The sequence below is a fragment of the Sceloporus occidentalis genome, unplaced genomic scaffold (genome assembly GCF_023333645.1).
Source record: "Sceloporus occidentalis isolate IW3139 unplaced genomic scaffold, rSceOcc1.0.p SCAF_11, whole genome shotgun sequence".
NCBI classification, from domain to species: Eukaryota; Metazoa; Chordata; class Lepidosauria; order Squamata; family Phrynosomatidae; genus Sceloporus; species Sceloporus occidentalis.
In genome coordinates, this window is record NW_028316991.1 from 4952286 (window position 1) to 4978586 (window position 26301).

The 26301-nt window shown below is 44.7% G+C and overlaps 1 protein-coding gene across 1 annotated transcript; it reads right to left on the reverse strand.

Annotated features, from left to right (window-relative positions):
- Positions 1 to 10543: 10543 nt before the first annotated feature.
- LOC149305467 (translocating chain-associated membrane protein 1-like 1) lies at positions 10544 to 24537 on the reverse strand. Its single transcript, XM_089477347.1, has 11 exons — positions 24415 to 24537; positions 21861 to 21924; positions 19500 to 19618; positions 18465 to 18581; positions 14390 to 14448; positions 13604 to 13688; positions 12969 to 13039; positions 12445 to 12549; positions 11956 to 12099; positions 11053 to 11213; positions 10544 to 10617 (listed from the first exon to the last, which is right to left on the reverse strand). The coding sequence occupies exons 1-11, from the start codon at positions 24535 to 24537 to the stop codon at positions 10544 to 10546; spliced, it is 1122 nt and encodes a 373-aa protein (XP_089333473.1).
- Positions 24538 to 26301: the final 1764 nt, after the last annotated feature.

The window sequence follows — 26301 nt, forward strand, 5'->3', positions numbered from 1 at the left end:
GACAAGAGAGGGAGGAAAGGCTGGTAGCAGACTTGGAGAGGGTAGAAGACAAGAAACAGCAGGAGGAAATGTGCGCGCTGCAACAGACTAGGCGGTGAACAGGCAGATGGAAGCAGACAGAGACAGTTGGCAGTAGAGTAAGCAGTGAAATGGCTGGCAGTAGTAGACTAGGAAAATAAAAAAGCGGGCAGTAGCACCAAAAGTAGATGGCAGTAGATGGGAAGAACGAGAAAGCAGACTAGGAGGGAGAACAGTCAGACAGAAAAATGGAGGGAATGGCAGGTAGGAATAGGCAGGTGGTAGTAGACAAGGGAGGAGAACATCCAAGGTGTAAAATGGTTGGGAAAAAAGCAGCAGACTGGTTAGTGGAAGACGCAGGCAACAGCTGACTTAGTAGGGGAGGCAGATGGCTGCATATGGGGGAAGAGAAGGCTGTATCAGATTGGGAGGAACAGGCAAGTGTGATAAGATTGGGGGATCAGACACCAGCATACTGATGGGGAAACTGGCAAGTGGCAACAGACTAGGTGGTGGGAATAGATGGGAATAGGCTGCACCAGACTGGACAGTGAACAGGCAGTAGCAGACTAGGAAGGTGAACAGACGAGAAGTAGACGGGGTGCAATGGGCAGACAGCTAACTGGGGGAATGGCATGTGGGAATAGGCAGGTGTTAGCAGACAAGGGAGAGGAACAAGCAGGCAGCACTTTTGGGGTGAAAGCAGACAGCAAAAGATTGGGAACATGCAAGGGGGAAAGGCAGACAGCAACTGTAGGTGACACGCGGCATTAGACTGGTAGGGGGAACAGGCGGGTTGAAGCAGCAGAAAGGTGAGGAACAGGCAGTTAGCAGTAGAATGGGGAGAACAGGCAAAAGTTGGGGAAACATGCAAGGGGGAAAGGCAGACAGCAACTGTAGGATGGGGAAAACGCAGTTGATAGCAGACTAGAAGGGCAAGCAGGCAGACAGCAGCAGACCAGGAGGAAACATGGAAAGCAGGAATAAGCAGGCAGCATTGTGGAGGGGAGACAAGAAGGCAGCAGACTGGAAGAACATACAGAAAGAAAAAAGCAGGCAGCAGACAAGGGAGAATCAGACAGGGGGCAGCAGACTGGTAGGGGGAGAGAGGTGTAGTATTAGACTGGATAGAACAGTCAGTCATTAACAGACTATGGAAAAAGGAAGGTGGCAAATTACTAGGGGGGCATAGGCAGGCAGCAGACTGGGAGAAGGAAGAGGCAGGCAATGGTAAACTGGGTATGGAAACACTCAGGGATGAGACCAGGTCATGAGTAGGCAGGAATAGTAGCAGCAATAGTCTAAGAGGGGGTTATAGGCAGCACACTAGGAGGGGGAAATAGGCAGAGGACAGTAGACTAAGAGGGGAAAGTGAAGGTGGGAGGCAGTAGCAGACTAGGAAGGTGAACAGACGAGAAGTAGACGGGGTAGGTGGGAATACATAGGCATGGGGTGGCAAGAAACAGAATGAGGAGGGAGTACAAGAAGGAATAGGCAGGCACCAGACATGGGGGAAACAGGCATTCAACCGCAGAGTGATGAGGGAGATCATGCAGGCGACTGTAGTCTGGGAGGGTGAAGATGCAGGCGGCTGTGGATTGAGAGAGAGAAGAGGCGGGCAGCAGCGGATTAGGTGAATAGCCAGCAGCAAACTGAGGGAGGCTGTCAGACAGCAAAATTGGATGGGGGACTGGCACACATCAGACTGGGAACCAAAATGGAGGGAGGAACTGGCAGACAGCAGAATAATGGGGGGAACAGGCAGGCTGTAGCAGTCTTGGCAGGAGAACAGTCAGGCAACAGCAGATGGAGGAACAAGTAGGAAGGAATTGGCAGGAAGCATACGGGGAGGAAACAGACAGGCAGCAGAATAAAGAGGTAGAGCAGGCAAACTGTAGCAGATTCGGTACGAGATCAGGCAGGTCATAGAAGTAGAAAGGTGGGGAACAGACAGGGAGGGCAACAGACTGCTTAATAGACTAGGGAGGCTTTTTTAGCAGAAATTGTGGAAAAATCTAGATGGCAGTAGACCGGGGGAGGGGGGTAGGTCGTCGGCAGCAAACTGGTAAAGAACTCAGACACGCGGTAGCAAAGACTGGGGGGGGGGTTCAAGCAAGTAGCAGACTGGAAAAGAGAACAGGCAGATGGTAGCAACAGACAGAGGGGAACAGTCAGGTGGCAGTATAGTAGGGGGGAACAAGCAGGCGGCAACAGACTATGTGGGGAAAATAGAAGGCACCAGCACATGGGGAAACAGGAATGCTGCTGCAAAATACAGGGGTGGGAGACAGCTGGGAACAAACTGGGAAAGAGGATAGGCAGGCAAAAGCTGCAGAGAGGGTGTGAATAGAGGCAGGTAGTACCAGACTAGGGTGAAAACATACAGGTAATAGCCACCTGGGAAAGAAATGTTGCAGACTATAGCAGATTAGAGCAGACACAGTGGGGGGGGGGGGCAGGCAGTAGCATCATAAATGACGATGGAGACATGGAGAAGGAACAGTCAGGGAGGAAACTGTAGGGGAATGGCAGGCTGGATTAGGTAGCCAGCAGACTTGGGAGGAATATGCAGGAAGAAATAGGTAGAGGAGAGCAGGTCAGCAGCAAACTGGGATAGGAAAGAAGCAGGCGTCAGGAGCAGACTGGGTAGTAGAAGGGGCAGATGACAACAGACTGGCTAGGGGAGCAGGCAGGTGGCTGTATACGGGGAAAGGTAGGCGGTGTGAGACTGGTGACAGATAAGAAGGTAGAAATAGTCTCATTGGCTCAGACAAGCGACAAATCAGGGAACAGACTGGAAGGAAAACAGGCAGGCGTTATCAGACTGTGAGGGAACAGGCAGGCAGCAGGTGGGGAAACAGGCATTAAAGAAAAGACAGGCAGCAGACTAGGTGTGACAACAGGCATTAGACTGGAAGGAAGAACAAGCAAGCAGTAACAGCAAAAAAGTATGTAACAAGCAGGTGGTACTAGACTGGTGGGAGCAGGCAGACGGCATCAGACTGGGACGTGGGTCATTAAGCAGGCAGCAGACTAGGCAGGAAAAGGGAAGGTGGGAATTAGCAGAGAGGAAATGGTGTGGCCAGCGGGCAGCAGACTAGGCATGCATGAATGAATATTCAGGCAGCAGTCTGTGGCGAATCAGGCAGGTGGCAGCATACTGGGATGGGTAAGAGATTGGTGCCATTAGACTCGGTAGGAAAACAGTCAAGCAGCAGACTGGGAGTGAACAGGAAGGTGTTCACTTCCCAAGGTATGGGAAATATATAGCCTTTAACAGACTGGGAGGAGGAAAATTTAGTATATTAGGTAAGAGAACACTCAGAAAATAAAGTGGGGCAGGAATAGGCAGGGGATAAGGAAGGCACTAATACGCAGGCAGCAAACTGGGAGGAACTGGCAGGCAGCAGAATGGGGAAAGGGTTGGCAGACAGCAGACGGGGTGGAACATGCAGGAAGGAATAGCAAGCAGCAGAGTAAAGGGGGAGAACTGACAGCTGTAGCAGAGTAGGATGGGAACAGACAGGTGGCAGCAGGAGTAGGGGTGCAGATAGACAGCAGCAGACTGGGTAGGGGAACAGGTTTCTAGCAGACAGCAACAGTCTTGGGGGGTACAGGTGGGCGGCAATAGACGTAGTTGGGGGTGAGAGGCAGGCAGCACAAGACTAATGGGGAAGACTGAACAGGGAAGTTGTAGAAGCAGGAAGGTGTGGAACAGGCGGGCGGCAGTAGACTGGTGTGAACTAGGCAGATAGCAATAGAATGTGAAGAGGCAGTGATATGTAGCATTAAAGTAAGTAGGAGAACAGTCAGGGAGAACAGGCAAGTGGCACCAAGGTACGGGACAGATGGCAATAGGCCAAGAGACGGTGGTAGGCAGGTGGCAGCACACGAGGAGGAATAGGCAGAGAACAGCAGACTAAAAGGGTAAATGGAAGGTAGGAATGGGGGGGGGGGGCAGACAACAGAAGACCAGTAAGGAAAAGGGAAGGCAGGAATAGACAGGCGCAAACTTTAAGTCCGGCAGGCAGCAGACAGGGGAAATTGGGCAGCTTGCAGCAGACTGGGAAGATGAAAAGATAGGCATTACATTGAGTTAGAGAACAGTCAGGCTGCAGAAGATTGGGGGAACAGGCAGGCGGCACCAAGGTACAGGGGAAGAGATAGCCTGCAGCAGACTGGGAGGAAGATAAGGCAGGCGATAGTAGACTGAGTAAGGCAACACTCAGGCAGCTGTAAATTGCAGAGGGAAGGGGCAGTTGGCAGCAGAATGAAAGTGGGGAAAACCAGACAGCAACAAACTAAGAGTCTAAAAGGAAGGCAGGAATAGGCTGAGAACAAACTGGGGGGAAACTGGCAAGAAAAATACTGTGGAGAGGTAGGCAGGCAGCAGACAGCAGACAGGGGGAAATATGCAGGAATGAATCGGCAGGCGGAAGAACAGTGAGGCAACAACACACGGAACAAATAGGAAGGAGTAGGCAGGGAACTGACAGAGAGGAATCAGGAAGGCTGCAGAGGGAAGGGAGAGGACAGGCGGATGGTAGGAGACTGGAAAGCGGGAAGAGGCAGGTGTCAGTAGACTATGTAGCAGAACTACTAGGCAGAATCAGAGGGGGAGAAAAGGCAGTTGGTAACAGACTGGGAGGGGGCAGACAGGCAATAGCAGCAGAAAAGGGGGAACAAGCTGTTGGCAGTAGACTAGGACAAACAGGCAGGCGATAGCAGACTGACAAGAACAGGCAGGTAGCAGACTGAGAGGGGAAAGAGGCAGGCAGATGGGTGCATACTGGGAAGAGGGCAGGCTGTATCAAACTGAGGCGCACAGGCAAGCGAGATCAGACTGAGGGGACAGGCAGGCAGGCAAGACGCAGACCAGGAAGAGAACAGCTAGGCGTTAGAACACTGGTAGAGGAAACAGACAGATGGCTTTAGACTGTGGGTGAACAGCCAGGCTGGAACAGACGGGAAACCATGGAACGGGGGAAAGGGAGGCAGGCAAAGACTAAGGGTGAAAGACGGGATTGGATTGTGAAGAAAGGGCTGGCTGTAGCAGCACAAAAGATAGGGAACCGACAGGTGACAATAGATTGGGGAGAAGAAGCAGGTGGCACGCAGGCGGTAGCAGCAGAAACAAGGGAACAGGGAGATGGCATGGCATGACTGGAGGGAACAGAGAGGCGGTGATCAAACAGGCTGCAGCAGAGTCGGTGAGGGAACATGCAGCCAGCAGCATTCTAGAGTATAGGAAGTTGACAACAGAGTAGAGGGACAGAAAAGCCGCAATAGACAAGAGAGGGAGGAAAGGCTGGTAGCAGACTTGGAGAGAGTAGAAGACAAGAAACAGCAGACTAGGGGTGAACAGGCAGATGGAAGCAGACAGAGACAGTTGGCAGTAGAGTAAGCAGTGAAATGACTGGCAGTAGTAGACTAGGAAAATAAAAAAGCAGGCAGTAGCACCAAAAATAGATGGCAGTAGAACGAGCAAGCAGACTAGGAGGGAGAACAGTCAGACAGAAAAATGGAGGGAATGGCAGGTAGGAATAGGCAGGTGGTAGTAGACAAGGGAGGAGAACATCCAAGGTGTAAGATGGTTGGGAAAAAAGCAGCAGACTGGTTAGTGGAAGACGTAGGCAACAGCTGACTTAGTATGGGAGGCAGATGGCTGCATATGGGAGAAGAGAAGGCTGTATCAGATTGGGAGGAACAGGCAAGTGTTATAAGATTGGGGGATCAGACAGCAGCATACTGGTGGGGAAACTGGCAGGTGGGAATAGTTGGGAATAGGCTGCACCAGACTGGACAGTTAACAGGCAGTAGCAGACTAGGAAGATGGATAGACGAGCAGTAGACGGGGTACAATGGGCAAACAGCAAACTGGGGCAATGACAGTGAGGAACTGTCAGACAGCAGAGTAATGGAGAACAGGCAGGCTGTAGCAGTCTTGGCAGGAGAACAGTCAGGCAACAGCAGATGGAGGAACAAGTAGGAAGGAATTGGCAGGAAGTATACGGGGAGGAAACAGGCAGGCAGCAGAATAAAGAGGGAGAACAGGCAAACTGTAGCAGATTCGGTAGGAGAACAGTCAGGGAGCAGCAGATGGGTGGAACAGGCAGATGGTAACAGACTAGGGGCAGACAGGCAGCAATAGACGCAGTAGAAGGATAGGAAGTCAACAGGAGACTGTGGGGAGGAACAGGATGGTGGTAGCATATTGGGAGGGAGAAGTAGACAGGCTGAAATAGATCAGGGTATAGGCAGGCAGCAGTTCACTGGTAGATGAAACCGGCCAGGCTGGTGGAACTGGCAGGTGGCAGCAGAGTGGGAGTAGGTGAAAGCAGGCAAGGGTATAAACAGACAGGTGGCGCAGATTGGGTAAGAAAACAGGGTTTCTAGCAGGCTTGTGGGGTACAGGCAGAGTGGATACTAGGAATGAGAACACACAAGCGTTAGAAGCAGAAAGGTAGGGGAACAGACAGGTGGCAGAAGACAGGGGCCAACAGGCAGGAGTAGCAGAAGAAATGGAGCGTCAGCTAGGTAGCAGTAGACCAGGAGGGGGCTGGCAAACGGCAGCAGACTGGTAAAGAGACCAAGCAGCCGGAAACAGCAGCAAGGGAAGGAGAAACTAGTTGGCAGTAGACTGGAGGTAGCAGGCAGGTGACAACAGATCATGTAGGGGGGAATAGAAGGCAGGCCGCAGCAGACTGGGAGGGCACAGGCAGGTGCAGCAAAGTATGTGATTAGGAGACAGCCGGAAGACAGGCAGGCAACAGCAGAAAAAAGCAGATGAGAACAGGCAGGCGGTAGCAGACTTGGAAGGGGAGCAGATAGCAGCAGTAGACTTTGGGAAACAAGCAGGCAGCAGAGTCAGAACAGGCAGCATCCAGGGGTATAGGAAGTGGGCAGGTGGAAAGGGGCTATAAGACCAAGAGAGGGATGAAAGGCAGGCAGGAGACTGGGAACAACAGACTAGGAAGGAAGTAGGAAGGTGGGAATAGGCAGGCAGCTGGCAGCAGACTGAGATGAGGAATAGATAGGTGGTATTAGACTGGGTAGGAGAATAGTTAAGCAGAAGAAGGTGGGAACAAGCAGTCGGCAACAGACTGGGGTGATAGGCAGGCAGCAGCAGACTTTTGGGCACAAGGCGATTGGTAGCATACTAGAGAGGACCAGGCTAGAAGCAGACTGTGGAAATAGGCATTAGCAGCAGACTGGGTGGTGCAACAGTCAGACAGCAATAGGCTAGGATGAGAAATGGAAGGCAGTAGCAGACTGGAAGGGTGTGAAAAAGCAGGTGGCAGCAGACGGGTGGAACAGGCATGTGGAAAAAGATTGTAGGAAGGGACAAGCAGGCAGCAGTAGACAAGAAGGGAAAAGGCAGTCCGCAGTGGATAAAGGAAGGTGGCAGTAGATAGGGGCGGAATAGGCTGGCTGCAGTAGATGAAGGAGGGAGGTGGCAGCAGGCTGCAGGAAATAGGCAGGTGATAGCATACTAGAGGAGAATAGAAAAAAATATGCATTAGCCTGGCCCATAGATTTCTTATCTCCCTGTCTAAAACACCAAAGAGATGGTGTATATTGACTTTACAGACAAAGTAGCTGATTTTGTAATATAATAAAGTAAACATATACTTATATGATGTCTCATGGTTTTATTTTGTTGGATTTGATGTATGAAACAGCATTAAACATGTAGGATGTTGCGTTCTAGTGTATAATTATAATTACTATTTATTGTTTTATATAGCCCCATCAAATTTCGTAGCGCTGTACAATGGGTAGACAGGACATAACAAGTAGCATGTAACATAACAAATTGATTTACAGAGACAACAGGTGCGGAGGGCGCTGCTCAAACGAGATTACAATCTAGAGGTGGGGCCATCTTTATAGTGGTGGAGTGGTTATGAACAGTGTGGGAGTGAATTTACACAATTAGGGAATGGAGAATGAATGTATTTGTGTATCTGTGTGATAATGTGAGTGTGTTTGGATAGAGGCCTGTGTAGATCTTTGATAAGAATAATATTCAGGAAGCAGTAAAGAGTGACTGAATATAAAGTGAAAAAAGGTATAAAAGATGGGAAGACATAAACCAAAGTTTTTACAGCTGGCTATCTATAACCCATTAGTTGTCTCAAGGTACACTAACAGCAGGATTTAGTGATTACCATATAGTATTTCAATTGGGCGATCCTTAAAATCTTGTAAGTTTGCAAGAGCAGGGCCCATTGTACTGACTGTTGTAACAGCGCTATGGAATCTGCTATATAAATAAGTGTATGGTTATGTTTTTATCGTATAGTCATGACATGAAGATATTCTACGTGCTGACATTGTTATCTCTATGATAGGAAACAAAGCAGGAGGGGGTTAAGTGGGGCCTAAGACTATGATGATAGGGAGCGTTTGGTACCAGTATGTTTGTCATAACATGAGGGGCGTGACTTTTATTGTTTAAATCTATTACTCATCTACAAACGCTAATGAACTGCTAAATAGATTCTAATCTTCATCCTTACTTCAGAATTTTTTTGTAATAAGTATAAGTAGCATATTGCTATTTCGAAACCATTTTTTTCCCACACTGGTCATACAGCGCCCATATCCTATTTGGGACATCTTTGAACCAAGCCAATTTAATATACCCCTCAAACCATGCATTTTGGAAAACTAGATGCCCCATGGGTATTTTAAATGCTAGCATTTTAACTCTTTCAAATACCAGGATTTTTGGGAAGATACCGTGCTTATTTTAGAACTTGCTTGTAAAAATTAACTTTTTCTCAATAATAGCTTAAGCATTTTTAAAGCAGGTGGCTGCTGCTATATTTTATATGGCACATGTTGTTGCTCCAAGGGTGGTCACACAGGGTCCCTGCTGCAGTTTTCGATGTTGCTAAATGCTTTGATATCAAAGATCTCTTACTAAGCAGACACATCAATTCCCGTTAAAGGACATGCATTTCCAGGACTGCCTGGTCATCAAGAGGTTAAATGTACAGTATTTCCAAAAGGGACTGACATACATCTTCCAACTCCGAGAACAAAAGCTCTTTACTTGTTTCAAAAAATGAACATTTACAGACTGGTCTGGAAACAAGATATCAAAGAAAACATGTAAACCAAATAATTGCAGACAATGGTAACATCATAATCCCACCAGCTGTGGCATGTGTTTAAGGCTTCCATTAGTAAATATAAAAATTGTATATAAATTTTATTTGTATCCAAAAAAATAAATGCTGTATACAGTGAATCATATATCCAGGCTTCACAAACAGAATGAACATAAAAAGTTTTCGTGATTAATGCCTAAATTCATTATTCAACTAAGCTTGGCCTATAGCACAATATCGTGATTTTTCTGCAAATCCATGTTATTTCAGGCAGATGTTTTCAAATGCTTTTAGCCACTGGATTCCAGAAAAGTCAGTCTTCTTAAATACATGCATTTAAAATGAGAATTTAATATGTTAGGAACACTCTGTTGGCACTATGTGAATGAAACATTATACATGTCGCTGGCACTTTGAGGCTATTTGGAACAAATCTTAACCCTTTCCAGTGCCTCAGAGGCATACAATGTACTCGCACTAGCATAGAAAACGGTGGGTCTTTCTGGCAGGGGCGACAAAATATCCCTAGTCTGGCCTAATCCTATATTCACAGATTAGGTTTTATGCCATAATCTCAGTTTTTAAGGCATGATCGATAAAGGCATGTCAAAATAGAACAGGGTTAAAAAATAAACTAAAAAAACACGGTTGTTACACATGTGAAAATTGATTTTTTGTTTTATTATTTTGAATCAAATAAGAAAAAAAGTTGGCTTATAAAAACTGAAGTGAAAATACATTTATCACAGCATTTACATCTTTTAAACATTTGTTGTTGGCATACCAAAAGAGGAGGATGTTGGAACTGTACAACAGGATAGGGAGAATTACCAATACTTTAATGAAATTTAGCAAGTTGTTAAAGGACTTGACTTCTGCACTTATTTCATATAAACAATGAGATTACTGTAGAATGTTTCTATTAATGCATTTGGCTTTGGATCCATTGCTGTTGGGAGGCTTAGAAATATTTCAAAAGCCTATTTGGAAGTGATTTTTATTTTGTTTGTTTTTTTCCTTTCTCACCAGTGCATAAGCAGTATGAGTCCAGGATACGTTACCTATGGTATGATCCTCCATTAGAACAGATAAACCAATGTGTTTTACTTTTAAATAAGATCCAGCTCTTTTTTGCATTTTGGTGAAGTCACAGTCCTAGCATTAAACAAATGCTAAAAGTAATCAAAGAAGAAAGAAGGGAAAAAAAAAAAACCGAAAAAAAAAAAACCCACACCCTGTACTGTTTAAAGGTTCATGACATACTGTCAGATAGAAACACATTGCATTATTTGTTGTAACAGTAAGAAATCTAGTGCTGTGGTGCTCTGTACAGCAAAAGGCAACTTCTCTTTGGGGAAAAAGTACATTGGATGCAAAATGCTTTTTCTTCTCTTTCCTTTTTTTCTTTAAGATGATTTCTCTTTACGGTTTCGGGGGGAATCTGCTCCGTTAGATGTCAATGTTCCATTGACTCCATTCTCTGGAATTAGAAGTAAATACATTGAAAATATTCTCTAGATTAGAACTCCAGGGACTTTAGGAGTAAAAACTTTACTAGAGAAAAATAATCCTCCCTCCCCCAAAAGTCATCTTAAAAAATAAAAAATGATTTAATATGGGGGAATGAAATGAACAAAATGTCCAAAATAACCGTTTCCTTAATTCTGTAATTAAAGTGCAGTTGTCAGAGTACTGGATCATCTTTTGTGGTCTTAAATTCATGCCAGAGTATCATGTTTATAATTCTCAGTTTAACACCAGGTTACAAATGGTATGCATTTAATGGCATAATCATCATATTCTAATGATGTGCATGATGTTTTTATTGAACCAAGCCAAATGTAAAGTGTAACAAAGCTCACAATCGGTTATATTAAAGCAGGAACGTTAAACAAGGCATTGAACAGACACTCACCTTTCTCCTTTCGGGAGGATTTGGCTTTAGCGGAGACAGTTTTTCTCTTATGAGAGGAAGGCTTGGGGGATGAATGCTCTCTCCACCTTCTGAGTTGGAAATTAATGAACTTCCACATCATAAACGCCTGAGTTATGCAAATAGATGCCAGCACACTGATTCTGGCAAAGCAAATGAGAATGAAATTACACAATAAATTATAATAGACTCTCATCAAGAGCTCATTTAAATTCATGAAACAAGGTTACATTCTAAGAGAAAAAAAAAGTAGCAAGATTTAAATTGCTAGAGTACAAAACCAAGTCTTATTTTAAGAACATCCATTTGGAAACCTAATTAGACTTACACTCGCAGTCTCAACTTTATTTGCCTTATTATCTTACTTAAAGGACTAAATAAGCATGGGCGTACCTAGAGTATTTGGCACCTGGGGCGGATCCTGTATGTGGCACCCCCCCCCAGTTTAAAATCTAAAGACACCCACAAATTAATGTTAGCAAGAATATTTATTTCACAAATTTGTAAACCGTATGTCAACTGGAAAAAAAACAAATAAATAACATTTACTGAACCGATATAGTGCAGCGTAACCCCCATCACTATACGCTGATCCCGATATTGACGTGGTAGGTCTCTGCCACCAAGCCAGCCTGCGCCTGTGCTACCTCTGCACAGACATAAGCGCGGCCCTACTGCTGCTCGGCCGGCCCCCAGGAAATCTCCCGGTTTCCACGTAGGCCAGTCCTTTTTAAAATTTATATTTATTTGTTTTTACAAATGCCGTTCCCTAAAATACAGGTGTAATCTGGCAGTAGAAGTAAAGCGGGTGGATAAAGGTCAGATCTGTAAGCGTAGCTTAAATTACACAAGAAAGGACGTATAGCTGAAGATTTTAAAGAATACCTGATGGCTAAAATGTTGAAATTCCCAGAACTTAAGTCTAAAGCCTGATTCTCTGCTCTTGCAAGGCCAAATCCAACCGTGAGCACAGACAGGATGAGAGTGAGAAGACGGCCCAGAACAAAAAGGACAGCCCACAGCGTGAACCTGCAAATAAAAATAAAGTGTAAATAACCAGTACAAATATCAAAAGCAAAGCTGCCGCACGTTCCAAGTGCAGGCCAGATTCACCACACAAAACAATGCTGGCACGCAAAATCTCAACCAGCATCAATCCATTTTAACCATGAGAAATATTATTTATAATTATCTAATGCCCAAATAAGAACACACATGTAGCCTAAAATTACCAGATATGAGTAGGAAAAAAATAAATAAAAAAAAAAAAAAAATCACCATTTGCAAGAAATATGTTTTCCTAACTTGAATTAACTGCCGGTAAAGTACAAGGAGCATCTGAGCACGGTAAAAAAAAACAAAAAACCCACTTACCCTTTCTGGTATTTTTCATTACTGAAGTAGAAAAGGCGTGACATGTGGAAAAGGAACTCCACGAAGTAATGGAGAACGAGCAACACAAGGCCCAACCGACTTAGACTGCAAGAGAATACGGGAAAAAGAAATTAACTGCAAACCAAGTTAACTTAAAGCATACTCGAGCCATCACAGCCACTTTAATGCACATGATAGCCGAGTAGCACCGTTAAACTTTTCTCCAGACTTCGCTCTAGGTTCTCACACCTCCTGGCTTACAGTAGATGTGTTTGGCCAAATGCGTTGCATTGGACACAAGTAAAGTTTTCCAACAAGTACAGAATAAATACAAAAGTACTTTAATGTGCATTACTCATTGGTGGGCTGTGTGGGCCATTGCACTTTAAAAGGTGTTTTTGATCTATATCAAGGTACAAAACTGTCACACTGATAATTTTAGTGGTTTATTCAAAAAGTTTTTTTTGGTGGAGATGCACGATATAAACAAATCCAAAAACAAATGTATTTTCTAAAATACTCACTTTAACACATAGGCACCCAAGATGTGAAAGAGGTAAAGGCCGATGTACACCAGCTGACGAGGAATATCTTCCTGGAGGAGAAAAATGTAATCGCTATGTTAATAACAATTTGTTTCAGGTCTGCCTAAGGGAGCAGACATTTGGCATAGACAGAGTTAATTGGACACACAAGATGTCACTCTTGTAAATCGCGTACCCAAATTCACATGGACATTTATTTCCACGTGCCAGCTGCATTATGCACGGCTTTTAGGAGGTCTAGGCGGAGGAACCCAGCGAACCAGAAAATGATATTATGGTTTTTAAGGAAATCTTGTATTGTTCTACTGTTGCAGGTTTGTAAATTTCTTTAATCTGGTTTTATGCATTCACCCAGATTATTAGAGTCACTGTGCTATGGAGACACCTTTTAACGTAGCCACGAATCACCAATGTTGTGAGAATGTGTGTGTGTGGGGGGGGGGGGGGGGTCGCAAAGCTGTAACAAGTAGTTTGGCACAACTATGAAAATAAAGAGTTTGAACGGGTATTTTGGTTCCTCTAATGTGTATAGCGAACAACAGGGCAGTAACACATGAAACATATTTACCAATCCACAGTAAAATATTTCCCAAGCCTGGAAAAAAATCATTTACTTTTTTGGTTTTCTGGAAATACAACTCTGGAAAAGCATGGAACCAATACGCCAGTTGCGAAATGTAGAAGAATTTCATCTGGAATCTGCGAAGGGATACAAAGATGTAGATATATGTAAAGTAAAGCACTTTAAGCTGTTTAATACATGTTTCCAAATGTATAGCTTGTAAAAATAAAATAAAATAAAAAAGGTTTGTTGATTGCAACATGCTAGTAATAACCCTTATCCAATACAAATATTCCTTCCTTCCTTACCAAATACAGTTCTGGGTAGTGAAAGACATTTCTTACGGACAGAACTACATTAGCGGTACAGTAAAACATCCAGAAGAAAGTGAGGAAACTTATACATGAAGTCAATCAAATTGAAAGCACGTGTTATTCTGTAAAGGAAAGCCCACCTGCCATTGAAAAATCTGGATGACCATTAGCCATACTAGACAGGACATGGCACCAATTATATATACACACACATGCTATTAATTTTGTTAGCATTGTATGCATATATAGCCTCATACATACATGGAGAGGACCAGGTCATCCAGTTTGTGGATGGCAGGTAGACTACACCAATCCAACTACAGCGTGGATGTGAAGTAGAGTAACAGATTAATGAGCCATGATCAAAAACTCCTGGCAATCAACTGTCCTTTTAAACATACAAAGTTTGTTAGTGGGCACAGAACCAACAACAAAAAGTAGAAAACAATTACAATTCAAGGAAGGACAAATGATAGGAAGGAATTTGCAGACTTTGGGAGAAAGTTAACCGTTTAAATACTCACGGGAAATAAGTATGGGGATATCCTTTCCATAAGCTTGTAGGATCTGCAAAATAGTTCTCCTGAAATAGAAATAAAGATATAGAGCTGTGATAAAGTACTAGTCACGGGAGCACCTGAAATGCCCAACGCACATTACACATGTTTATAAACAGTAAATGCGGTTTGTCATTTGAGGCATTTTAGAAGGATGTCAGTTGTTTTCTTTAATCATTAAATTAGAATCAAAACACTGTAATTAGTGATTGTGCAGGTAGTTATTTGCCTGAAAAAACCCATTAGAGTGCGGAGATGGTTGCTATAGCAACTCTTTACCAAAAAGGCCTTATTAAAGTAACAGAGTGGCAGATTTGGTACTTATAACTCTAGAGCAGGGGTGGGCAATTAACACACACAGACACAGTAAGACACACACAGACACAGTAAGACACACACAGACACAGTGAGACACACAGACACAGTAAGACACACACAGACACAGTGAGACACACACAGACAGTGAGACACACACAGACACAGTAAGACACACAGACACAGTGAGACACACACAGACACAGTGAGACACACACAGACACAGTGAGACACACACAGACACAGTGAGACACACACAGACACAGTGAGACACACACAGACACAGTGAGACACACACAGACACAGTGAGACACACACAGACACAGTGAGACACACACAGACACAGTAAGACACACACAGACACAGTAAGACACACACACACAAACACAGTAAGACACACACACACAGTAAGACCTCCCTCCCTAACCCCCCTTCTCAGTATCTCCCCTCTAACTCCCTAACCCCCCCTTCTCAGGATCTCCCCCCCCCCCGCCCCGGTCACTTACCTTAAACTCCTGTATTGGAAGCGTGAGGCGTTTGTCTCGGGTGCCGGCGCTTCACTGCTGATCGCCGGCGTCTGACGTCATATGCCGGCGCCCAGCGTAAAGCGCCGGCACCCGAGACAAACGCTTCCAACACAGGAGTTTAAGGTAAGTGACCGGGGCGGGGGGGGACACCGGACTCATTGGTGAGTCACCAGGACACTCTTTGCGGGCCGGTCCGAGCTATTCAGCGGGCCGGATGTGGCCCGCGGGCCGTGCTTTGCCCAGGTCTGCTCTAGAGAGACAATCAACAATGTTTTCCTGCACATCAATTAGCTGTACAAAAAAGTGTATCTCAAAATACATAGAGGGTTAAGTGGAGAGTCCAACGTTAAAGAAACTGTTTTTATCAGGCTGGTTGACAGTAATAAAAACATATTTAGTTGCCCATCTGCAGCACAGAAAGGACGACAGGGAGAGGGGGCAAGCCGGTATTCAGAATGCAGTGCTTAATCAGACGGGACAAACGCTGGCGGCAACTCCCATCAGCCAGCCTGCGGGTTGCCATATGTAGCCCCTTACTGGTCTAGATTTCCTAAAGCTTCCCCACAAGTTAGAATCAATTGCAATTGATTTTATCTAATTTTGTACCCTACATAAAATAAAATCTGATCCGTAAAATAGTAAATTATTCACAGCAGTGTGACATATAAAGGATGAATGCGTTTAAAGGACACAGCCGCCATAATGTACGATTTAACCCCTTCGTGACAAAGGCTGATTTTACTTTTTGTACCCTTCGTGACAATGGCTGGTTTAACATTTCTGCGCTGCTCGTGTTTAGCTGTAATTTTCTTCTTTCCCGTTTACTGAACCCACACACATTAGATATTGTTTTTTTTTCAGGACAACGGCTTTCTTTAGATGACGTTGTTTTGATTGTATCATATTTACTATTAAAAAAAGTATAAAATATGGTAAAAAAAAAATGAAAAAACCTGCTAAATAGATTCTACTATTTGTCCTGAGTTTAGAAATACCCAATGTTTTTATGTTTTTTTGCTTTTTTCTACACATTATGGGGCAATAAGTACAGGTAGCGTTTTGCTATTTCAAAGCCATTTTTTCCAAATCTGGTAATTCTTCCCCCCCATGTGCCATTTCGGGTATCTTTGAAGCCGGCCAATGCAATTTACCCCATCAAATCATGTATTTTTGAAAACTAGACAGCCCAGGGTATTCCAAATGCTAGTATTTTAACCCTTTCCAAGCACTAATTCTACCATCAGCCTTTGTCAAACTTTGTGGTAGTTTTTTTTTTGCATTTGTTTTTTCACACAAATTTTACTTCAGGTATGAATTAAAAGGTTCCGGTGTATGTCATAAAACACCCCAATATGTGCTCAGCAACATCTCCCGAGTACAGCGATACCTCACATGAATGATTTTGCCTGGTTGTTTGGGGGCAAAAGGGCCACATTTGGGGCATGCGCATTTTTTAATGTTGAACTTTGGCATTTGGGGATCCACTGCCCATGCCCTATTTGGTACATCTTTGAGCCGAGCCATTTCAGTGCGCCCAATAAAACCATATATTTTTGAAAACTAGACACCCCAGGGTATTTTAACTCTTTGCATGCACACATTTTACCACCAGCATTTTTTCAAAGTTTGCAGTAGTATTTTTGTGTGTGTATTTTTCCCACACACACCTACTTTATGTATGAATTTACAGCTCCTGGTATATGCCGCTGTCACACGACACCCCAATATGTGTTCAGCAACATCTGAGTACAGTTATACCCCACATACATCGGTTTGTAATTTTTTTTGGGGGGGGGGAACTAAAAGGCCACATTTGGGACGTGTGCATTTTTCGAATTGGAAATTAGATGTGTGGACATCCCCCCCCCCCCCCCGTGTTAATTGGGACATTGTTGAACCCTGCCATTCAGTTTACCCCATCAAATCATACATTTTTTTAAAGTAGACACCCCATGGGCATTTAATATGCCAGTATTTTAACTCTTTCCATGCGAGAATTGTTTCAAGCTAATGTGCTAATTTTAGGACTTGCTCACAAAAATATATTTTTTATATATATATACCGTATTTGCTCGATTATAAGACGAGGTTTTTTTCAGAGCAAATGCTCTGAAAAATACCCCTCGTCTTCTAATCGGGGTCGTCTTCTAATCAGACCTCAAACAGAGGTCTGATTATGAGACTAAGATCCAGATCCCCCGCACCGCTGCAGGGGACCTGGATCCTTCTGTCCCCCCCCCCCCACACTTACCGGTGCTTCCAACGTCCGCTGCAGCCGGAAGGAGGTGTGGCTAGCAGCGGTGCGGGGAACTCTGATCTCTGACAGCCTGGGAAGGTATCCGCGACGGACGCAGACAAACCCCCGCTGCCAATGGCTGCGGATGGCGAAGATCACTTGCAGCGGCGGCTGTGACCGCTCTCCGGAGCGGCCACAGCCCGTCCTGGGGTAAGTATTTGGTGTCGCTGAATGCCTCCTGATCGAGGCATTCCAGCGACACCATTTAAGTTTAGGAGGTGATTGTTGATTGCCTCCCAAACGCTTTTAAAACGGCGTCCGCCGCCATACAATGTATGGTGGATGTTGACGCCCCAGGGAGGGGCCAGACATGGCCCCTGGTGTCGATTGTGGCGTTGCTGAATGCCTCGAGGTCAAGGCAATGCCTCGAGATTACAGCAACACCGTTTGGGTGCAGAAAGCGAACGCAGATCGCTTTCTGCACCCGTTTCAAGTCATGACGGTCCTGACACATCAATTGTCACTAACCTGATGTTGGTGCATGACGTGCCATAACCGGCAATTGTCATTAAGGGGTTAATACATATGGCAGCTGAGTTTTCCTGTTTGCCTTACAGGCAAATGGAACTCTTGTTTAGGAATTTGCATGCGCGAGGTAGCTCCAGAGCTACCCACAGATTGCATCAGGATATTTTCCTGCCAGTGACCGGCTGCATCGAGCAGCTAAAACCGGTAGGAAACAATGTGCTAGTGTGTTTGTCGGGTCTCAATATATATTTTTCTCATACTCCAAAACAAATATACAATTACATACAAGAAAGCTACGCACACTTGTCTTGCCCACGTCTGAATAGATCACTGCTTGAAGAGGATGGAGAGCAGGATTTGAAGATTAAAATTAATCCTACAGCCAAGGAATTCTAAAAATGACTCCACACTTTACTTTCACCAAAAGCACACTTACCGACACAATGATACTGGCTCCCCATATGCATGAGAAAAGGTAGAAAGCACTCAGCTGCCCAGACTCATTAAACTTGCTGTGCTTGGTCTTTGAAAAATGCATCCGCCTGTTAATTTTCTGTCGGGGGGAAAAAAAAAAAACGGGATAAATGTAAAGAACACATGAACTTCAAGGAGCAGACCCTACCTACAGGCAATAATTGTACATTAATATAATGTAAGAACTAGATAAAGGTAGGGCAGCTCAATGTTTTAGGAATGGACAGATTCATTGGGTTCTTTTAATGCAATCAGATCAGGCCGTTTCCACCTTTTAACGAGCGTTTCCACCTTTTAACATTGTTTAAATGTTTGTTGAAAACAGCATTGTTATTAAAACATGGTCTGCAGATAGCCCCGCTGCTGAGGGGTTGGCAGACGCTCTCATAGAATGCAGGGTCCCGGCACACGGAATACCCAGCAGCCATGACCGGCAATGGAGCCTTTACACACATGCGGTTTTCATTACGCTCTTCTTCCAAACTGTTTCAGACACAAGTGGGACCGCAAGAAGAATGAACTTGTCTGCAATTTACTGATCATGATCATATGTAATGGAGACAGTACGGTGCAGAGGGAATTTACACCTGTACGTAGAGATGACTTCACGTTTACAGATAATCAGCCTCAAACGCGACAAAATCAGATATTTTGTAGAAATGTTACCAGTGCAATTTACAGACAAAAAAAAAGGTCTTAAAAATCCATCCTCTGACACATAATCCGAATTACAAAGTACCTGTGCAGAGATTAATCTCAAGAGCAGACGTAGCGAATTACCAGAGATGAGATTACAAAACCCAATTTGCTAAAGCAATTTCGTGACGTAAATCAATGTAATGTTGATCAGAAGTCCATGTGCGTTATATATCAAGACTAAAGAGCAATTTGGTTGAAAATTAATAAAAGCGGCAACCACCATAACAGCAAATAAGATACTTCTGCTTTACTTTCAACAAACCTTATAAGTAATGGAGATAACTCCCGGTCTACTTACATCTAAGATGTATTCCTGGATAACTGCGTGCAGTATTATTGCTACAAGCATGTAAAAGAACACAGTTGCCAAGTCTTTCATGCCGTAGTGATACAAAGAAACGGGTTCAGCAAGTACACCTGAAATAATTAAAGAAAAGGGCAACACATCAGGATGTTAATATGACAATTCAACTGGATCTGTATCAAATATTCAACAAATAGTTGAATTTAACTGTTTGCTTCTGCTGGGGTCCACAAGCCCAAGTCCTTCAATGTGGTTTTTGTAACAAACGTGAACACAAGTGACCATCACCCCTGTGCGAACGTGTAAAAAGCAATCCTATAATTTTTAATATGGGCAATCAGAACGCAGAGGAGGGCAACAGGAGCAGCAAGGCTGCTGGTTTTATGTCAAGTAAGTGCTTTTTTATTTCATATATATATTCAGACTCCGCTGACTAAATGAGAAGAATCGCTTGTTCTGCGGTAAACACAAGCTGCTTCCTTAAATAGAACCAGGACAGCTGGTAAATCTTCTATTTGTGAGTTTTCCCTACATTATCAGACAATATGTTCAGCTCCCAAAATAGGACTTGGACTCCCTTCAAGGTGACAGAACGCCAAAACGTGCAACTAAGTGATGGGTTAACCTTTGGCAGTTCCCAAAAGCTACCTAGACATCATGGAAGCTGCAGTAAAGAGCTAAAGAGACACAGCTCAGCATAAAACCAATAAAAAAGAGTTAGGTTAGACAGTAGCCCTTGTAACTAAAATGCAGCATTTAAAGTCAGCACTGAGTTATCGTATGCATGCGATGGCCCAGAGTGCCCCTGGAAACAGACATTTTGTAACAGCAAATACTATGATGGCTTTTAACCAAGAAAGTGCACATGATCCAGGGATGACTGACTGCCCCTGGAGTCATGAAGAGGTTTTTTTCTCTCTTTAGGGGAAAATTAATCAGGGGTATCCTGGATTGTATGTGTCTTATTTTACCCTTACTACATATCTATGTGATCATTACACTAATCAGGTTTATTCAGAGTACGATTTGATGAACTACTTTTCAACAGAACCAAGGTATTAGAGGTCAATGTCTGTTTCAAATGCCACAAAGGATATGTTAGAAGAGATATACTACTAGGGCTGCAACTAACGATTATTTTAATAATCGATTAGTTGGCCGATTATTTTTTCGATTAATCGATTAATCGGATAAAAAAACAATATGCAAATTTTTTGTTTATTTAAAATAATTTAATGAACTGGATGTTAAAAAACAACTTAAAATTTACATTAACATTCTTATTTTGTTATGATGTAATAAAAAAACAATATTTTCAAAGTACAAAAACCCAAACACAATATTTATGAAACAAAATAACCCCAAACATTCTGAAAAGAGGTGGACTATTACTGTTCAAGAAACTTTGCACCCAGCACTTTGCACCCGGCACTTTGCACCCAGCCCTGGCACTTTGCACCCAGCCCTGGCACTTTGCACCCGGCACTTTGCCCCACCCCTGGCACTTTGCACCCGGCACTTTGCACCCAGCCCTGGCACTTTGCACCCGGCACTTTGCACCCGGCACTTTGCACCCAGCCCTGGCACTTTGCACCCAGCCCTGGCACTTTGCACCCAGCCCTGGCACTTTGCACCCAGCCCTGGCACTTTGCACCCAGAACTTTGCACCCAGCCCTGGCACTTTGCACCCAGCCCTGGCACTTTGCACCCAGCCCTGGCACTTTGCACCCAGCCCTGGCACTTTGCACCCAGCCCTGGCACTTTGCACCCAGCCCTGGCACTTTGCACCCAGCCCTGGCACTTTGCACCCAGCACTTTGCACCGTGCCCCTGCACCCAGTCTCCAACTCTGCCCTGCACCCAGCCCTGCCCCCACATTCTGCCCTGCCCCCACACTCACACCCTGCACCCACTCTGCTCTGCACCCAGTCTCCAACTCTGCCCTGCACCCCCACCCCCACTCTGCCCTGCACCCAGTCTCCTGCCCTGCCCCCACACTCACACCCTGCCCTGCATCCCCACCCCCACCCTGCCCTGCACTCAGTCTCCTACCCTGGCCTGCCCCCCCCCACCCCCACTCTGCATCCCCTGAAACCCCACCCCCACCCCCGCGAATCGCTCTGTGCGAATGGAGCCACTCGCACAGAGCGAACCGCAACTAAAAGAAGGCGCGTGTAGCGGAAGCGGGGAACGCTCGCGGAGGTAAGTAAAAGGAGCCGAGTGCTCCAACAACGAATCGATCACTCGATTAATCGATAACGGAAATCGTCGACAACGATTTCCGTTATCGATTATTATCGATTTTATCGATTCGTTGTTTCAGCCCTATATACTACTAAAGCCATTTGATACTTACCCTCAACTGGAATGGTGACATTATACTGTAGAGTGACAAACATGACAGCTACTTTGGCCGTGATCTGCAAAAAAAAAAAAAAAAAAAGAATACGTTAGAATTATTATTGCTAATTTTAATGTGTAGAGCCTGATCTACCCGTGGTTTATAACTAGGCTGAATATAAAGTTACACACGGTAATGCCTTGCGCAGAAGATTCACAGTCTCCCTTTATTTCATGATGCTTAGGAAGCAGGTGTATTCTGTACATACAACGCATAAAAAGTTTTTGCACAGCTTTACTATTAAATTAGTCAAAAACGAGTGCATATTATAGCTGGAATTATATGAAGTTTACACAGCAACCGGCATGGATTGTCCTGCTCCTAGTAGCTTGCAATCTAAAGTCATCACCTTACAGGGAAAATCATCAATGAGCACCTCTTGAAAATGAAGCTACAGGTAGAGCCAAGTTACACTCAGACGTAGCCATGATTTAACCCTCGATTCAGTCTATCAGATCTGAAGGCCCTCAATCACAATTGGACTGCGTGAACTATAATAGAAATTTGAACATGCATTCATTTCTTCAAATGGCCGCATTAACCTGGTCTTTCTCGGCCATATATTCCTGAAAGACCGCTAGTGTGCTATTTTGCAGGAAGTTAATAAACCATATAACCTTTATGCCTGTATCCTATACAATGTGTGTAATCTTAAAGAAAGTAAATCAGCATAATAAAATAAAACAGCCCTACAGACCGTTTCAGAAAGGGGGGGGGACTCCCGTTGAGTATGAGATGATTGTGCTGAACTGAGCGCGGCTGCCACGTTAACATCACTCTGCAGCTCCAGGCAGACAGCCAACACAGATCGCCCCGCTGCAGCAGCTGTTACACGTATAATAGCGTGTTACCGCAGGCCACCCAGTACCTCTGTGTGTAGTCAAAAGTCACAAGGCTGCAGCTAGCCTAATACAACCGTATGCATGCCATTCCAAAGCCCCACGTGTGCGTACAAACACTTTATTAAATGGTGCACGCTGCCAGACACGGCGTACTACGAGGTAAGAGAAAACCACCCGACGGTACCTGGTAGTGTACATTCACAGCTTACCGGACATTTAACTGTGCCAGATGTGCCACTCCTCAAAATAATGCAATAAAGCCAAGAAAAGAGTGATGGGAGTGATATGGCCAAAAGTTAAGTGATCCTAACACTAAAGCCTCGCTACATATCCATTTCTTGCATAAAAAGGCAAAAGGTGCATTACAGGTATCATCCATCACATATTCAGATTCATTCCTTTAACACTGGTTTGGATATGAACGGCAAAAACCAGAAGCCTCCCAGCAACCGAAAAAGCATTAGGAAGGCAAAGAGCCTTATTGCATAACATTGTATAAAATAATATTAATAGCATAGCATTTGTAGCAATCACAGTCGACTCAATTGGATCATTTTGTTGCCTTGCAGGTTGTAAAAACATTAAGAATAAAGCCTCCCTAGCGTCATGTAGGCTTCAGTGTAAATATAGTGGATAACTCTTTGCAAACAAGATGACTACGCTTAAGATTTGGTCAGATTTACTTTGGCATAATGCATCTAACGCCGGACCCGTTCAAAGCAAACTGATAAATATACATTATTGCTCCAGAGTCTTTGGGATATACTTCCATATACAAAAGGCATAAACAATATCACAGCCCCTGTACGTACTACTTAGTGGATTTTGAGAGCTACCTCTTGGCTGTCCCCAACACACAGCCTTCAAGAAGAAAGCCAGAGGCGCAACAAGCCTGATTCCAACCTTTCCGAGCTGCCCAAGAGTACAACAGCCTTAGAAAGCTCCGCAGAAGTTATACTCGAGGAACGTCCCCCGAAGATGAGCCACACCGAGAGTATACCCAAAGTTACCAGAGGACGCGGATGGTGCACAGAAAAAAGTTACCTATTATTACTTGATTCATCTAATTGAAGAAGTCTAACAATGAACGTCCCAGACATTTGTGTAGCACATCTCACACATATATATTTATATATATTTATTACACACACACAGGACATATGGTTAAAGATGACTTCTTATGATCGCTTGGAGTTTCGCTGTATAGTATGTGTAATAACAGCCTGTCAGTCCCACCGATCACCCATTAATACACAGAATACATTCACGTGTACATATGGCTAACATACAGAAAAGGGGTGTGTGGCCTGCGATGGGCTGACTGCTGTGTTTGGAGTAACACGTAAGCACTAACTGTGCATGTGCTTCGGGATAACACATCATGAGTGAGGCTCCAGCTGATCCACACATGTAAACATTAGCACATACATGTCCTGCACGAACACATTACATGCGTGTCAGGGACCGGGGACACGGGAACAGTCTCATATCATGTTCTGCCTCACACCCGCGACTTGTGGCCCCCTGGCCGGGTTTAAAATAAAAACCCTCGTGATCCTCGGCCTGTCTCCGGAAGCTGAAGCTCGAGAAACAGTCGGAGGATGTGGGCTTCCCGGCTATACAGGCAGAGTGCGGTACCGTATGGGTACAGGACAGGCCCCGCTCACCTCAAACATCAGCCCCAGCAGGAAAAGCATAGCCAGACAGGAGACGATGTCCGCATGGTTCTGGATGATGAATTCATGGCTAAGCACCGGCGGGGTCTTGCTGCTTTTCTTGCGGATGCCCATGGTGACAGATGGCGCAGGCAGGGCCGCGTCTCTCTCGTACACACACACCAGGGACACTGGGGCTGTAACACACCGGGCTCTCTGCCTCCTCCTCCTGCCTGGGTGACGCTATACACTACCCCTGCTTACACCACGTCAGCACTACCAGGAGGAGCCTCGCGCACTCTTTACACGTGACCAGGAACGCGACTGCATAAGCCGCCATCTTTGCTGCTGTCAGAAGGTTGCCCGAACTCCGTTATAATATTCATTCATTCTGGTTGGGCGTTCCCCGCTCGAAACGCGCATGAGGGAACACGACGCTGCACGGGACCTACTTTTTTGCCAGCGCTATTATCGTCCGTTGCATATATTGCCAAAACCAAGGATGACTGCACGTAACGCATACGTCATCATCTAGTTCTAGCCCTAGGCAGCACTCCTACCATAGACACTTTATGCTACGTCATCAGGCAGTGTACGTGCCAACCACACTGGTCCAGTAAGGATGTGGGAAACAGTGGTTGGCTACGGTGGATGTCACGTGACAGCCACGAACTGTTTTGCTGCTTGTATGGCACGGATAGGGCGGGGAATTAAATAAAGATGTTAGACGCGGTGCCACGGAGCGGCATTTATTTGCTTATAGTGAGATGTATGCAGATTTATAGAAAACGTGCAGCATCTCCAAATATGTCAATTATAAATCGGTGTGTGCAAATAAATACATTGTTTTCTGGAAACATAATGATGAGAATTCACTATAAATGCCAAAAACCATTGTAACTGAAGGCCAAACATATACAAAAAAGATGGTAAACGCTTAAATAGTCGTTAAAATAAAACTTCACTTTTAAAGTTTAAAACTGGTCTCAAAAAAGAAAAAAAATGACCACATAAGAAGTGGTGAAAATGCTTTGACTCAGGAAAGGCGCGCTCAGGATTATCTTTCTTATTATTATCTTTTATCTAAAAAGCGCCAACAAGTTCCGCAGTGCTGTACAATTGAAACGGGGCAGTTAACGCACACATAAGAAATGGGGGTTAATCCATACAGACACATCAGGAGTTGGGAACCCAGCCTGCCAGCGGCCGTGTAGCCTTATGGTACTTTTATACAAAGTTTCTGGCAGGAATGGTGGGCTTTTGAGGACTGTGCTCATGAGCTTACAATCTAAGGGGAAACTAATGAAGACTAAAGGTAAGTACTCGGACTCATTGAAAATGTCTACTCAGCCTCTTTCTAAGTACAGCAAGAACTGGCTGGTGGTGAGTATACTGCGCATGTGTAATGGCAAGCGGGAGACGTGTTCACTCCAATGGGTCTCCTGCAAATTTGTGTGTGTTGGGGGGTGTTAATCTAAAGGATATCCCCAGCTATCATTTCATCAAAGCACATATGATGGCCACACCTGGGAACTTCTGGGCTCCTGCTACCCTGACCCTTCCCTTGGGGGACGCAGCCAGGACTGCACACTGACGTCAGCGGGAAACACCCCATTTAAAGGGAAAATGGATGGGGAGCGGGGAGTGTCAAGACCCAGCTCCCACGACCTGGAGGATTCGGGTCTTGAACCGGAGAAGAGGTGCATCACCCGGCAATATCTAGGTAAAACCCCGAGAATTCCAAGGTATGATGATGGCATATGTTTTAATACCGTAGATGATTGTCAGTAGGTCTCTGAGATGCAGCTTGTCAGATGCTGCATGGGAGATGTGTAACAGGCGAGAGAGGAACATGAGAAACAAGCTCACCAATGTGTAGGAGTAGAAGATGCTGCACAT